This window comes from Linepithema humile, chromosome 3 (assembly GCF_040581485.1).
Source record: "Linepithema humile isolate Giens D197 chromosome 3, Lhum_UNIL_v1.0, whole genome shotgun sequence".
Lineage (NCBI taxonomy): Eukaryota > Metazoa > Arthropoda > Insecta > Hymenoptera > Formicidae > Linepithema > Linepithema humile.
The window spans coordinates 8,644,214-8,659,331 of NC_090130.1; the positions used below are offsets into that span (position 1 = coordinate 8,644,214).

Consider the following 15,118-nt stretch of genomic DNA (forward strand, 5'->3'; position numbering starts at 1 on the left):
TTTAATACATGTTATAATTTGTATGCAACTGATATTGTTGCATTATTCTCCTCGCTCCATTTAGATCGATAATGTTATCGTTATTTATTTATATCGCTATTTATATCGAAATTCGTACATTAAGCAGGCTGCCCGTATATTGGCTGCCCTTTTTTCATATGCAAAAAGCGGAAATGCTGTTTAATCATGGTATCTTGTTTGCATATTTTTCTAACGTTTTATCTATTTTAACGGCGCAGGGCGGTGATGCGCGTCGAATGAATGCTTTGTTTTACACGCTGGCTTTAATAGGTTAAAATGCTCGTTTCATGCGTTTGTGTACAACTGCATGTTCTTTGAGGGATGCGGCACATATGATATATACAACTCGAATAACCGAACGTTGTACTGCCCTCCTTAATGGACGTGATCTCATTTACGACGAAATGAAACTGTGTTATGCAATCATTAACTCGTTGCTTCCGACACGCATGCACGACACGGCTGTTAATTTCCGAAAAGAGTTCCGCGAACCAATATTTACAGGGACTTGAAAAACATTTTGAGTTCGCCCAAAAATTGTGCGCGAGTGGTCCCTTTTTTTTCTCGCTGCTGTAAAATAGTGTACACAGTGATTCAGATCTATCGCGCGATATTTTAAAGACTTGAGGATCTCTCCGAGGATATTTTAGCGAAGATTTTTCTTTAATGGAAATTTCCAGAAGCCATTTACCAAAGTATTTCGCAAAATTAAATTTTAGGAATTTAAGAGGATAACAAAATTTCATTTATCGATTAATTTCAAATGGACTTTATTTTAACAGAAATTTTATTTCAGGCTTGTTGTTTGCCGAGAAATGCAATGTTGAAAGCGTAGCGATCACTTTTGTGCGAAACAATCGGATAAAGAGAATTTATCGAAAATTCTATTTGCAAAATATTTTTATTTTATTTTTTTCTCAGGCTCGAAACGTTCTACGCTAAAATATTCTATGCATTTAGGATTGTCATCCCTTCGGCCGCGTCGCGACGTCGCGACGCTTGCACACGAGATCTCTCTTCCTGAGCTACCCAAGTTCTCCGTAACACCTCAATTTCGCGAATTACATTCACCTTGAGTTATTACTTACTTTGTCGTGCTCGACAACGCACTCGCGCATATCGCGCGCCGCAACAACTTCATCGAGTAGTTTCTTACTTTTAATTTTTTTTTCCCCCGTCCTTTTTGTCGTTAGATTTCATAGAAAATGCTCTTCAATCCGCTTACGTTGTCGAATAAAGCTCTCAGTAATTTGTTCAAGGCAGTTAACCGATCTTTTTCAATATTACACAATACGGGCTGTTAGCTCCTCATTTTCTTGTTTCCCGCGATATCTCTTGGAAATCATTATTGTTAGCGCTACTCGCGCGCTATTACGGCGATGGATTCGTCAATAATCTTAACCGAATATCCCAATTACACACGCACGAAAACCGACGTTCTCTCGCCAGAATAATGCAATCTACGTGTAATTAGGAAGATTCGCGAATCTATCATCCGCAATGAGGGTCGAGGGGCTATTTGCAGTTTGCCGCTCCAATAATAACTTTCGGGCCGAGCAGTCGAGAGGTGCATACGGCTTCGCAAATCAGCGGAACGAAGACGATCGGGGAGAGACTGGCGAGAGAGGGAGGGAGAAAGAGAGCGAAACAGAGAGGGCGAAAAGCGTTCATCGCCGGATCCGCAGGGCACAGCCCTCGAAGGACAAGGGAGAAAGAGCGGCGTCGCGGACGGGAGGAGGTGGGACAGGGGGGGGGAGGGGGAGGGCGGGTGGGCGGCGCGGATGGGGGAGAGGGGTGGAAAAGAGAGACAGGGGCCCTTGTAATCGGGTTGTCGAAACGGGCTCCGTGCTCCTCGTCGAAACTCAGGGTGAAGAGACCCCCATGGTGTGGTGCTGGTTTCCTACTGCATAGCTGAGGGTGAAATCGATACCGTTTCCAGGGTAACCGGTACGGGTACGGTGCCCGACACACGGGCGAAGGCACACGGGCCAAGGCTACCTATTCATGCATTTTCATGTGCCCGCCGAAAAAGGCGAAAGACAGGAAACCGTTGTCGCCAACGGTCGCCCGTTGCTCGCGCGAGCGAGCGATTCGCGAGGGAGGCGGATCGCGCGATCGAGCGAGCGAGCGTCTTGCCAGCAAAGAGTCGCGAGAGATTTTCCTTTTTTTTTTCAGGGACGTTCCTTTTTTTTTTTTATCCCTCGTGGGCGCGCTAACGAAATGGATATATAATTAAGATATACATTTTCTTTGTCCATTCCTGAATTATTCCTCAGATTTATCTTAAATTCGTTTATTTTATATCGCGGAGCGTTGACTCCGTGTGTTTGCGAGTCGTAGAAATTATTGTACAATTATACAATAAAACGAAAATGCTCTCTCTTTTTGATTTCATTTGATATTTTTTCCCGCAGGATCGGGAGAATTCATCCCGCAGCGAATTTTTTAACCAAAAATTGAAAGTTATACAACTTCGGCGGGTTATTTTTCGATTATGTAGAACAAAAAAAAAAATCTACCTTACGGGTATGTTACGTTTTCATTATCAGGATTCAAGGGGAAAGTCGTTTTCCTGTGTTTATAGGATAGAAACATAAACCCTCTCTCATTGGTTTTCGCTCGCTGTTTAATTCTGCGCTTGTAGTACACTTTATAAGGTATATCCGTTTTTCGCGGGTCACATTTGCAATTTCTTGTTTGCAAAATATATCAGTAGAGTTATGTGTTCCAATTCATATCGAGTTACGTAGCACTTGCAGGATGTTCGCACACACAATACATTAGTTACGTTATAGTTCGACGGTGTTTGTACACACGGCGAAGCAACAAAAGGGAAGAGAAGCCGCAAAAGCTCATCTCATAGCTTAAGTCGTTTAATTCGAAATTTAGCGATACGCAATCTTACTTATCTCCGTTTTATCGTGCCTGAGCTTTTAATAATGTTATTAAAATTTCAGCTTGATAGAGCTATGGGCTCGGCGAATGGTAAGCTAAAAGTGAAACAAGCAACAAAATGTCTAACGCGACTGGGACACTCGCGCTATCTGGGTGAATGCTGGCTGGCACCTGCTCCATTTGTCCGCCGCCGGAAGATACCGCGGATTGTTCGCCGCGTTTTATCGCGAGGACGGCCCTCACGGCGTTATCGCTGAAAAATGGCCACGCTGTTGCGAGGTGAGTGCGCTCAGCCCCGGGACTTAATGCGCTACTTTGCGCGACGGCAGTCCCTTTCTGCTCTCATTTCGCGCGTTACCTTTCCCGCTCTCATCACCAAGTTCGTCCCTTCGAGTAACCGCAATTTCAGAACGCCGCGGCCTTTGAAGACCCGCGGTCCGTTTCTCACGACTCGATAATTATCGTTGCCCTTTGAGGGAGAACGGTATTAGAGTGTATGCCGTCTCTTCCTCTCCCGCTCGCCATCTCTTTCTTTTACCTCTTTGCTATGCTTTCCAACAGCGGCGGGATAGCAGAGAGGGGAAAAATGCGGGAAACAAAATCGCGCCACAATTTCGCGGGGTCGTAATTGATTCCGAAACGCGCGCGCGATTCCCCGCCAGCCACGTTAGTGTATTATTCCAGCGGCACATCGACGCGACGCCGCGAGTGCGATGTACGGTAGTGCAAAATTACTATTTCGACGCGCGGAGCCAATTACCGTAACCAATAACGTGTTGTAACGATTGCGTGCAGTTACGCACGAGGGAATCGACACCAAACATTATTTTTTTCCGGTTACGGCCGTTGTAAACAACGTTATGTTTATTTAACTGCGTTTGGCATAAAAATTACGGCGAAAGGACAGTCGTCGAGTGATTATTAAGCGTTTTATACGCAAGTGCGACCCGGTTAGCTAATATCGTTCGCGTGATTTACTAAGAATATGAATAAATGATACAGATATATAATATAAAGTAGAATGCAGTGTAAATTAAAAATGTAGAAACGTGTGTATAAAAATTTTAGCTTTTAAATCCAAACTATGGATTATCATATTTTTCGGGCAGGCGTGTATTTCCATTTGAAAGATAGATGTCATTTTTAATTCGCAGTTAGAAGGAAACTGAGTTTATATTTAAAAAATTATCCTTTAGAGCGAAATGTATTTTTAGCTAATATTCAAAACTGACTGACAAGGCCGAAACGTTAAATTATTTCAATTTAAATTAACGAAAGAGCTGTCACGTAATTTGCTATTTCCAAACACAGTTTCAAGATTTATATTTCGCTACAGTGAAATCTGAGCAATAATCTGGATAGAATAATTTTAATTGACGTCTTGCTGTCATTTTCCCGATTATCGTAATACAGAGTGCTCGCATGAATAGAATAATCATAAAATTTGTGCTAGAATTGTTACCTTTGCTATCTTTTTGCAATATTAATTACTTTGATCGCTAAATCGCGAATTACAATTTTGCAAAGTGATTTCCAGAAGAATTACGAGTTTGTTAGGAAAATTTATTTGATTAAAAACCTCTGCTTTTAATCATTTTCAGTTTAGAAACATTAATATTTATTTAAAAAATTCTCCCTTTTGTTTCTTTTCATCTGCATTGGTTATTTTGCGCAGGGAATAATTTAGTTAAAGATAATTAGCGCCAAGCACGAGCGACATTCATATAAATTTAAGTGTCTACAAGCAGGTACGCTTCAGAATCAAGAACTTTTCACCGTCATCGAAGACGACGGTCGCGTCGAATAAAACTCTCGACTGTTCTAAAAACGTATCCTCGATGTCGCAGTCGCGCACACGCGTGATCCGAGAGTTTTGCAGAGGAATATTTGTACGAGAAGGATCGTCGTTGCTGTTACTCTCCTTCAGTGGTGCTCCATAGAGCAGTAACATGATTTCTTTGTTACCTTATTGCCGTCGTGATAGCGGCAGCCAGGCTCTCGCATCTACAGGTTGTTGATTTTGCCATGGATGCAGACATTTCAACTTCTGCTCTGCTGCAACCCTCTTGCGCTTTCCGTCTCCCCTGCTTTTTTCTCTCTTTCTCTCTTTCTCCTTCTGTTCTCGCTTTCTCCATCTGTTCCCTTCTTCTCTTCCCCTTCGTCTCCTCAAGCCACCTCGATTTCTTGCGTAGGTTCGGAAGATCAATTTACTGCAGCAGCGAACTCTCGCTCCGTCATCGATTACCATTGGTCGGCGCTTTCGCCATTCTCTAAAGCACAAAGGACAGAGAGCTCCTTTAATTAGCAAAAGGAGTCGCACCTAGCATTTTTACAACCGGAATACGTCCCAACTCCCGCGCTCGTTTCTCGAGTTACACAGGAATCACAGAGTTACGCTCGGAGTGTAGATGAATTATGCAGCACTAATCAAGGCAAGTAAACGACGATGTTTTTTTTTTGTAAATAATTAATATTATATATTTTATAATGAAACCGGTGGAATCTTAATTAGAAGAAGTTCCTCTGATAACATTTAAAAGCAAATTTCATAACTCGGAAGCAGCGCAGGCATTTAAATTTGCTTATATCGAAATGTACCGAATACCGCGTCATTAAAATGTTACTTGACTCCGTTGAACATTCTGCCAAACAAATGGTTTTATTAATTTCTGTAAAGTTTGAAAAGTGGCGTAGCAACGTTGCGGCAACAATGTTATTCCGGGAACCGCTTCAATTACGCAGGAAACAAAAGTTGGTAATAAATTTATTTGCGAGATACTTTGCCCGGACGCACGAATTCAGATTTCCGCGAGTCTGACAATCACAATTACGGCCCCCTTACGCTTCTATAATTTAGAGCCACAAATGAACTCATTAAACGCATGCACTAACGCGCTACTTGAGCATCCAATGATTTATTGCAACGATAAATAGGACATCACTACGTCACGTAATGAACGTCAAGGTCCGAATAAATCAGAGATATTGACGCACGAATTGGGAATTAAAATTTACAATTAATCCTGAGAGAATGGATTAAACGCCAATTTCCAATATCAATTTTCAATATATTTTCAATATTATGGTAAAAAAATATGAAACATACATAGAAATATAATCTGAAAAAATAATTCCATCAGAATAAAGGAGAAATAGAGATGGGAATATTGAAGAATAAAATTGCATAATATTAATATATTTCACATCTATCATATATCTTTTCGCGGAATTGCATTCTTCAATTAAGTATACCAACATTTATTGGTTTTATTGAAAAACGATAATAACGATAGCGGGCTAATGCAATTAAGCGTCATTTGATTATTCAAAATATAGAAAACTACATTACATTATCAACGCCGGGCAAACGATGTTTTTCAATAACTAAAATAACATCTGCTGCTTTTAATCCAGAATTTATAATGTCTGCTGTGTTTGCGCAACCTTTTTTCGTTATTACATTTTATAGATATTTTTCAAAAAATCTATCGCTTTCAATGATACGAATGTAAAAATTCTTCGCTAACGTCGCTAAGAGCAAACGAGCTAATCGAGACGTTAACTAGATCGATCGAAAAATCTAGATTAAACGTATGTCCGTTATGAATGCGTTTATTTACCGCAACATTGGATGTATCACGATCAGTTAGGCTTTAATGGAGTTAAAATTGAAATTCTCGCGGCGGTCAATTGTTAATTGTCTAATCCAATTGCGAAAATCGTGCGACGCCGGATGACGCGGCGGCATCACACGTTCGAATCGGCGGCGTTCCCGCCACGTTATCGACTGACCGCGATGCGCATGCGCGAAGCGGCGCGATCGCCACCGCCACCGCCACCGCCGCCGACGCTCGTCTCCATCTTGCTTTTACGGCGAGCGAGCGACCCACCCAGCAGCGGCGGCAGCCAGCGGCAGGCAGTAGTAGTTTGCTGCGCTCACGGTAGTATACGACCGGTGAAAATTGTGCGCCGCATAAAACCGTACGTACGGCATAAATCGGAGAAACACAGTCGCGTCCGGTTTCTCTCGGAATTCGCGTTTGACGCGCGTCGTTTTTCTTCTCGGCGGGAAGAAAAGGAGGGCGACGAACAGGATCCTCCGCAGAAACACGGTGAATTCGCGAGGTAACTTCGGAGCGGGCACTCTCAACGAGGACGTGGGATTGTAGGTGGGCCGGGAAGAGGAAGAAGATGAAGGGGATGCTGGCGCTAGCCGCGCTGCTCGGCGTCCTGTCGGTCTGCCGGGTGCAGGTAAGATCCATCGTTCCCTGTTTCCCGGAACCCGTTCTTTTCCGCGAATTTCAAGCGGCCGGGCCGCACGTATCCGCGACATCGGCGGGGCTCGCTCGCTCTCTCATGCGGCGCTCTCACCCTTGAAATCAGGCAAATGTCAGGCGCAGCAAAGCGCACTACCGCGATCGATGCCGGTGTGTGTTTGTCGGCTTTTCTTCGAAAAACTCCCTTTTTTTTTTCTTCGTCCCCGAAATTAAGTGCCGATGCGTACCCACCGCGATTCCGGCCATGGCGGCTGTCAAACACGGTCCGATCAATGACCGTGATGCCGCACGCACCGATTATATTCTGCTGCGACAAACTGCTTTTTCATCTTGGACTCCGTTTCGCGGCACCGCAAAGCTGAAGAAAAATGACGTAACGCTATGCATAACGCATTCCTTTCATTCTCCAGTTTGCCCGCCGTCTTCGTTTCGAGCAAAAAAGGCCTAAGAAAGATCTTTCGGGGTATAAAATCCGTGAAAATTGTCATTTTACTTTCATTCAAGTATTTGTCTTAATATTTTTTTTATACCGTACGAAGCAATATTTTTCTTGTATTTAGAAATATAAAATTGACTTTGAATCGAAAAAGATTTATCAAATGCGCGAGTTTCTTAACACAAAATCATAATAATAAAAGAAAAGTCAGTGCAGTCCAAAGTCGCGGTTACAGATGTGCGCAATTATAACACTCGCAGTAACCAACGTTGAAAACACAACGCAGTGTGATGTTACATGTTGACAAGTTAACAAGTTGATCGATTAATTTACTTTCTATTTATCATCTTGTAATTTTATAATGAAATGGGGTCCCGATGTAGCATAAATAGACGCGCGATATTCTTCCAATCTTCGATGGAAATTTTAACACGCCCGTGTAGGTGCTTAGTGTGGGTGTTGAGAAACCGTGGGCCGCGTGAAGAGACGACTCGAGGCAGTCCTCGATATCAATCGATTTTATTTTCCATTGCATGACTTTTCACTTCAAAACGATTTATTCGAGAAAAGACGGGAGATGAGAGATGTCCCGGCGTGTTTTTATCCCGCGCAAAAAGCCATGTTTAGCCGTATACACGTTTTTCGTAGCAATATTACGCTTCGTGAAAAGTGCATATTACGAGAAAAACGTCGTAAATGTCGGATTTCATTAAAACAGCGCGCTTTTTGTACCATTTATTTGTTACGGCGAAAGCAACACGCTGTAGCAAAGAATTAATTGACTTCTTCCTCTAATTACAATTAAAAGCTGCGAAAAGGATTCATAGAACAAATTAGTTTCGTTAATTTCGTCGCAGCGTTGCTTATTGTAAGTGTATCGTTGCTTCAATGCGGGACTTGCGTTCCGCGCTGATTTCTCTCTATCTGAAAAGTTTTCTCGCCGTCCGATTTGCGTTTCTTCGCAATCTACAATTGTGTCGCGGCCATTCAGCCGGAGCGTAACAGCATCCGCATCTCTATTAATATCGCTCCATTACTCTCGACAATAATTAACAGCGCATCATGTAACAGTGATGTAGTTTTGAAAGCGGCCACTTCTGTGTAATGTGCGATAAAACATTCTGTAAACGACAATACAATAGTGCAAACGATTTACTCATCACGAGCGTATCGGTGTCGCGTTAATCGATCGCTTGTAATTCGAAAATGATCCTCCATACCTCGCGTACGGTCATCGACCATTATATCGGCGGGGTGGAGCGGAAGAGGACTTTAATCGTGTAATAAAGCCTCGAAAGTGCGGGAGTGAAAAAGAACTCCGCGTTCAAGATTCGTGTAACACCGTTATACACGTAATTCTACGCGAGACTTCCGATAGTGATATCAGAGACACGCTAATAGAACTTCATGTGAGTTTAGGATTTATTGCGTACATAATTTCACGCTTCAAAGGACGCATTAGCGACGTTAGTTTAAATTTATGAAAATTTCATACTCGTCACCGCCATAAACGAACGGGGACGCGTTTTCAAAGGTCATTTTATTAATTTACGCCCGCTGAGATATAGAATTTGTCGCATACACTGGATATAGAAATTCAACGGCCATTCCAATTACAACATTAGTAATATCAGCTAAAGTAAACTTTTAACTGCACATTGAACATTTGTTACGCCGCGTGTAATCCGATGTGGGTTCCGATGTACTGTGCGCGATACTATTAAAATTAACCGGGTTTCGTGAAAATTCAGGGCTTGTTGTATCATGTATAATTTCATATTTCAGAAGTCGCGTTAGTAAAATTAATTCAAACTCACGACAATTTAATATTAGTCACACCATAAACTAACGAGAGCGTTTCAAAGCTAATATTAATCCGCGTCTACGGAAATTCGGAGGGGGGGGGGGGCTTGTCACGCCATATATAACTCAATGTGGGCGTCCCGATGATGACATTAGCGATATTAGCTCCGGCTCGCGAAAATTTAGGGTTGCGGCTTCGTCATTCGAGGCGTATCTCCTTCCGCGTACGATGAATAATCCGCTCGTACAGACACACGCTCAATCGCCATCGACTTTCTCCATTTAATTACGAGCGAAATCCATTTTCTCGGATTTATTATGCCGGTTTTTCCGATATTCTATCGCTGCGCCGCCATTCGAATCTGTCCCGGTTATTTAAAAGCGTCATTTAAATCAGTCACGCGGCAAGAGCGATCGTCGTCGCATTAATATCTCGTTTGTAACTGGAGGTGTCACACCCGCTTCACGCACGCGGCCATGCGTGCATGCAACTTGTTTTATTTGCGCGTAAACAGGCGCTTTTTGTTGAAAGAAGAGCGCCGTTTTAGGAGTAATCGCTGTCGTGCTTCGCCGCACATTCGAAAATATCTGCACGCGCCGTTCTCCGTGCACTTTGATTCCGCGTCACGTTGCATAATTCTTCCCGCAGACGCACGATTGCAATTTTCTATGAATTATGAAGGATCCTAGCAATCACGCTGATTACATTTAATTCGCGAAATCAAAATTGCTTTATTTCGCGTCACGAAATTGGATGTCCGAAAATTATCGGGACGAGTAGCTTTCAGCGAGTGGGTTTTTTTCATCGAGAATATACGCATGCTTCCTCTTTAGAGATAATAATTTCGAAAAAAAAATTTAATTACGAGAACGTCTCGCGATTTTCATACATATTTCCTTCGAAGGGAGTAAAGACAATTTTAAACTAGATATATGTGTTACATGGGACGATGAAAAATTCTATGTAATGTCAAGTTAATAACGCGGGTCGGTGGGAATTATAGTGCACGCTGGTCCTATGTGTGTATGCAGAATGACTTATCTCATGTCATGTAAAAGAGGTTTTTCAAGGAAGTGCATACCGGCGGTTGAACTCTGTGTCACATATAATTAGCATTTTAGCGTCGCCTTCTAGTAATTTCGAAGTAACCCCTGCGAAAAGAAAATTTAATTTTATGTTACAAGAGTGACTTCATAAAATACAGACTGCGAAAGATGATATTAACTTCTTTGTGCTTTGATTTTTACGTTACTCACCGTCCAATAATATTAATTAACGTCGCGAAAAATATAAAAGATACACTCTTAGTTGAAATCAATAATTTTTTTTTTTTTGCACTTTTTCGTCGATTTGCTTGACCGATAAAAAAATTAATTACGCACACGTATCAGAATATCAGCGCGCATATTAACTTGACTTACTCCCAGCAGAGTAATCTTGCGTGTTATTTTTATTGATGATTTATGCAACGTAATTCTCGTCACGCGTAATGTGACTCGATACATATTTAATTGGAATGATATATTCTTAGAGATGAAATAATGCTTCGCATAATTGAATCGACATTAAACGTGACATTCGATTTTTCCAATCCCGCCATAGTTGTGTAACAAATATTTATAAAATATTAAACTGCTCATCGCGGCGTATCACGTAACAAATTCTTCCTTTTGGCCCGGCTGAAATGGATTCGTTATTGTGCAATTTACACTCATTGCATTTATTTCATTGTTTCGTGTGACATAATCTACTTTTTCAAGCTAATCGAGTTTCTCCGGTGATTATATCCACAAATTAACGCAATATCCAATTTGCTTGCGCATGTAATGGAACAACAGAGCGCATGAGTATCATATTGATTAATTCATACGATTTCGTCAATATTTTCAATTTGTTTTACACTCGGATTTATTTATTCTAAATGTACTTTCTCAACGTTTAGCATCTAATTGCATGTGTAATTTCCACTGCAAAGCTGCTAAAAGAGAAATGTCGGAAGCGACTCTCCTTTGACGTGAATTAAAGGGAAAGAAACTTCTCAGATTGCTTTCAAGATTGTTTGCACGAATACGAAGTCTGCACAAAATATTACAAAACTATATTTCAGATGTAAAATGCAAATATCCAAGTATCTTGAAAATATATAATTCAAGCAAATAATATCAAATATTGTCAAAAAAAAGTTTAATTTTTCTGCAGTAGAAAGCTTGATTTATAGGATTTTAAATGCAAGATAGCACAAAAATTATTATTATTTAAATGTTTAATTATGATACGACGTAAATATTTCAATATAATATCCAAATTGTTATTCTCGCAAATCGGAATTATTTTGCGATAAATTTATGACTCAAAATTTCTTCACTTATCTATTCGAAGACTTTGTCCCTTTGCTGGTTATTTTTAAATATCGATTAATGACTTTACGCCGGCATTTGCACAATAACAATCGATTACGTTGTAGCGCTAGCATGCATTTGCAATATTATATTACAAAATTTCCTCGGTACGCGACACATGTATTTGAGGTACTAGAATGTAGAGTTTATTTCGCGGAAAATCTATCTCTGGGAAACGACAGCTTGGTAATAACTGTACGGCAGTCCGGATTTCAGTTTCTCTGCACTCTGGTAACGCGGGTAAACGAAAGTAAGTCATATTGCGTCCACGTTTACTGTGGTCAAGTCAGCGAAACCGTCCCGCCCAGGTGGATAATTAAGCGCGATGGAAACTGCTATTACACGATTAAAATAAAATTACGTATGATCGTCACGGTTTTCTGTGAATCCGGCGATAATGACCGTCACGTTTGTCGAAGCGCGTTTTATCCATTCGATGGACGCGATTTTGTTTGAGGCCGTTAAACGTTTTATTATCACACTCGAGCTGTAATTTGCAGCAATCAAACATTAACGTTAATATTGAAAAGATGAAGTAATCGGAAGAAGTCGATAGCGTCGATGTGACAACATTTCTTAAATGTTTTAAGTAAAAATGTAGAGAGGAAGCAAGTTTCTATAAACAATATTTTGTCCATTTAAGGGAAAATACATAAAATATTTTTTGCATTTGTTTTATATCTCATAAATGTTTTCGCGAACGGCGACCCGCGCCATTTTAAGTTTTTAATACCGCGGACCCTCGCATACACAGCATTTTCAGCGCGAAATGATTTTCTGTGAATATGTCACCATCCGTCTTTTTTTATGTCAAGCGAAATTAACATATAAATGATTACCAGCGCAGCGGAATTAAGGGGTAACTCGAAAGGATAAAATTCACCGAAAATATCCACGAGCATGTGCTTTTCAAAGCGACCTCGCAAACCACTTTTGACAGCTTTTCGCGTGCACGCTGTGTGCGCGGAAAGAGGGGGAAAAAACAATGCGTGCTAACGGCGAAAAAAAAAAAAATTCGCACGCTTGTAAATGCGACTAAACGTATGCTTCCTATCGACAGGCGGAAATGTTGTGAGATGTAAACGTACGGATGATGAAATCTGTACACACGACGAATATGCATTTAATCCCTTTGCAATGCCACGATACGTCGTATGACAGACAAAATATACCGTTTGACATTACGCGTGTAGACTGGTGTAGCGGCAAGTATAGCTCGTGCCTTTTTTTTGCCTCGAATTATTTTCAGCTTTAGAAAAAAAATTTGTCAAATTTGTTTCCTTTTTTTTTTTTGTTTGTTTTTCCACATTTAATATTTGTCATTGATATGACACAAAAAGTCGATATTTTTATACTTTGCAAACAATATTGATGCTGAAAAATGACACCATCAATTTTCATGTGATTTTTAATTGTTCATGCAAAATTTTTACATTTATTGAATATGGCAAATTTTTTTTATTTCTTATTTTCTTTCAAATGTTATTTTCAAATACATCATTTGTGTACTTTTGCGTATGAAAAAAAAAGAGGGACGCACACAAAGCACTAAGAAAATTGCACGATTCTACATGAGAAAAGGCAATTGCACTTTCCACATGCGCTATTATGCATAAGAAAGAAAAAAGTTCGGGGTTACAGAGAGTCAAAGTTCATCAAGTCACTTAACTTCTTCGCGAATTTTCCCAGCCCAAGGCAAGAGATACAAGCAACACTTGTGTGCGTTTGCGTGATTTGCTCTACACACACGTGGTAATTTATTTCGACTCGGCGCTTCTCTTTGCACGGCGCATAATTCACTTCGACATGCGATTTTGTTTCGGAACTAGAAATTATCGGCGAGAAGAGGTGTAATTTCGGCGATGGCGATGTTCTTTCATTGTCAAACAAAGCATCCGACAATGCCGCGGTCGCGGAAAGAACTCGCGCGCTAAGCACGGGGAATCGACGCTGATTGCGCCGTAATTTATTTATCGGCGCAGTGATTGCGCCCTCGATTTATTAATTATTTGCGATGCGTCACGCGCGCCGCGACATTACGTGATTTGTACCGCGGCAGATCCTCTCGCTAATTGTGCGCGAATCTAATGGCTGTACAGTCGCATAGGCGTGACGACAGGTTTCTCGAAACGGGGTCGAAAAATGGATTTATCCGATCGATCAGCCGGCCGGTGAAAGCTTAGTGAAAATCACGAATTACCCAGTTTTTTAAGCCTATTTCCGAGAATTGAGATTCGATATCTCCGAACATGAGCCTAAATTATTACGATAATGATGAATATGAAGATTAGTGGTTCAGTCATTGAAAATTCTATGGTGTAAAATTAGGTTAGCATTGAAAAATAGAGTATTAGAGGCATGAATAGAAAATCTAGAGGACTTTTGAATAAATTTCAACTTTAAGCTGGAAGTTAGAACAAACAGAGAAGCCACGTTAAAACAGGGCGAAGTTTTATTATGAATTCTGATAAATAGTGACCGAAGTCTTTGTTTTAAATTTGCAAATATTGACGACGTAAATTTACTGCAATTTATAGAATGTTACATAATTTAACAGAGGTGAATTTAAAAATGTGTAACTCGCATTGGAAAAGAACCTCTAGAAATATTAAAAAAAAAAACAATGTCTCGTTAAAGCGTGGAGAATTATGGCCTCCGGCGTGCATCAGCGCGTATTGATTAATAAATACGCGCTTGTCGCGCGGTCGATCTTTTTATTTGCGCCGACTGTTTCCGCGGTCTACACGATCTATACGGGGGAGTTATACGGTTTCACCATCTGCCATCGGCGATTTAAATTTCAAAGCGTCGCCCGTGGTGCCCTATATTATCCGCGTTCGCGCGAGAAAGCGCGAAACTATTCGCAATCGCGGACGTAATCCGCGGCGCAAACGTTTTCGCGCACTCACACGCGTGAGTGTAACGATGTAATTTCTGCGCGTTACACGACCGCCAAAGGGAGACGGTAAATCCGCATTAAGCGTGGCGCAACGAGTTCTTTAAATCGGCTGAAATGGCTTTTAATACCGTCGCCGTTTGCTTTGATCGAATCTCTCGTGCGCGCGCGGAAGCGTGATTAATCGGACCAGATTACAGAAACATATCTCGCGGTCAGAGAGAATTATTTATAAAATCGCTACGAGCGAGGCACCCTCGTTGCCTCGTTTTAATGGGATTTCTTTTTTGTAACACCTTGCGAAAGCCGCGGGATGTTTATTTAAGCGCGAAATTAGGCGTCGGTATATTCGGAGATGCGATATCGCGGCGCGCGGACGGCTTTTCTTCG

The 15,118-nt window shown here is 41.2% G+C and overlaps 1 protein-coding gene across 3 annotated transcripts in view; it reads left to right on the forward strand.

Moving 5' to 3' along the window:
* The first annotated feature begins 6,769 nt into the window (after positions 1-6,769).
* The window catches only part of Appl (amyloid-beta-like protein), a 43,788-nt gene continuing 35,439 nt past the window's right edge, over positions 6,770-15,118 (forward strand). For 2 of the 3 annotated variants that reach the window (XM_067351589.1, XM_067351590.1), the window contains exon 1: positions 6,771-7,167. In XM_067351589.1, the coding sequence (XP_067207690.1) occupies positions 7,108-7,167 (60 nt within the window). In that variant the 5' untranslated portion in view covers positions 6,771-7,107. Of the gene's footprint in view, positions 7,168-15,118 lie in introns of all 3 variants that reach the window. The other variant, XM_067351591.1, reaches the window with a different exon arrangement.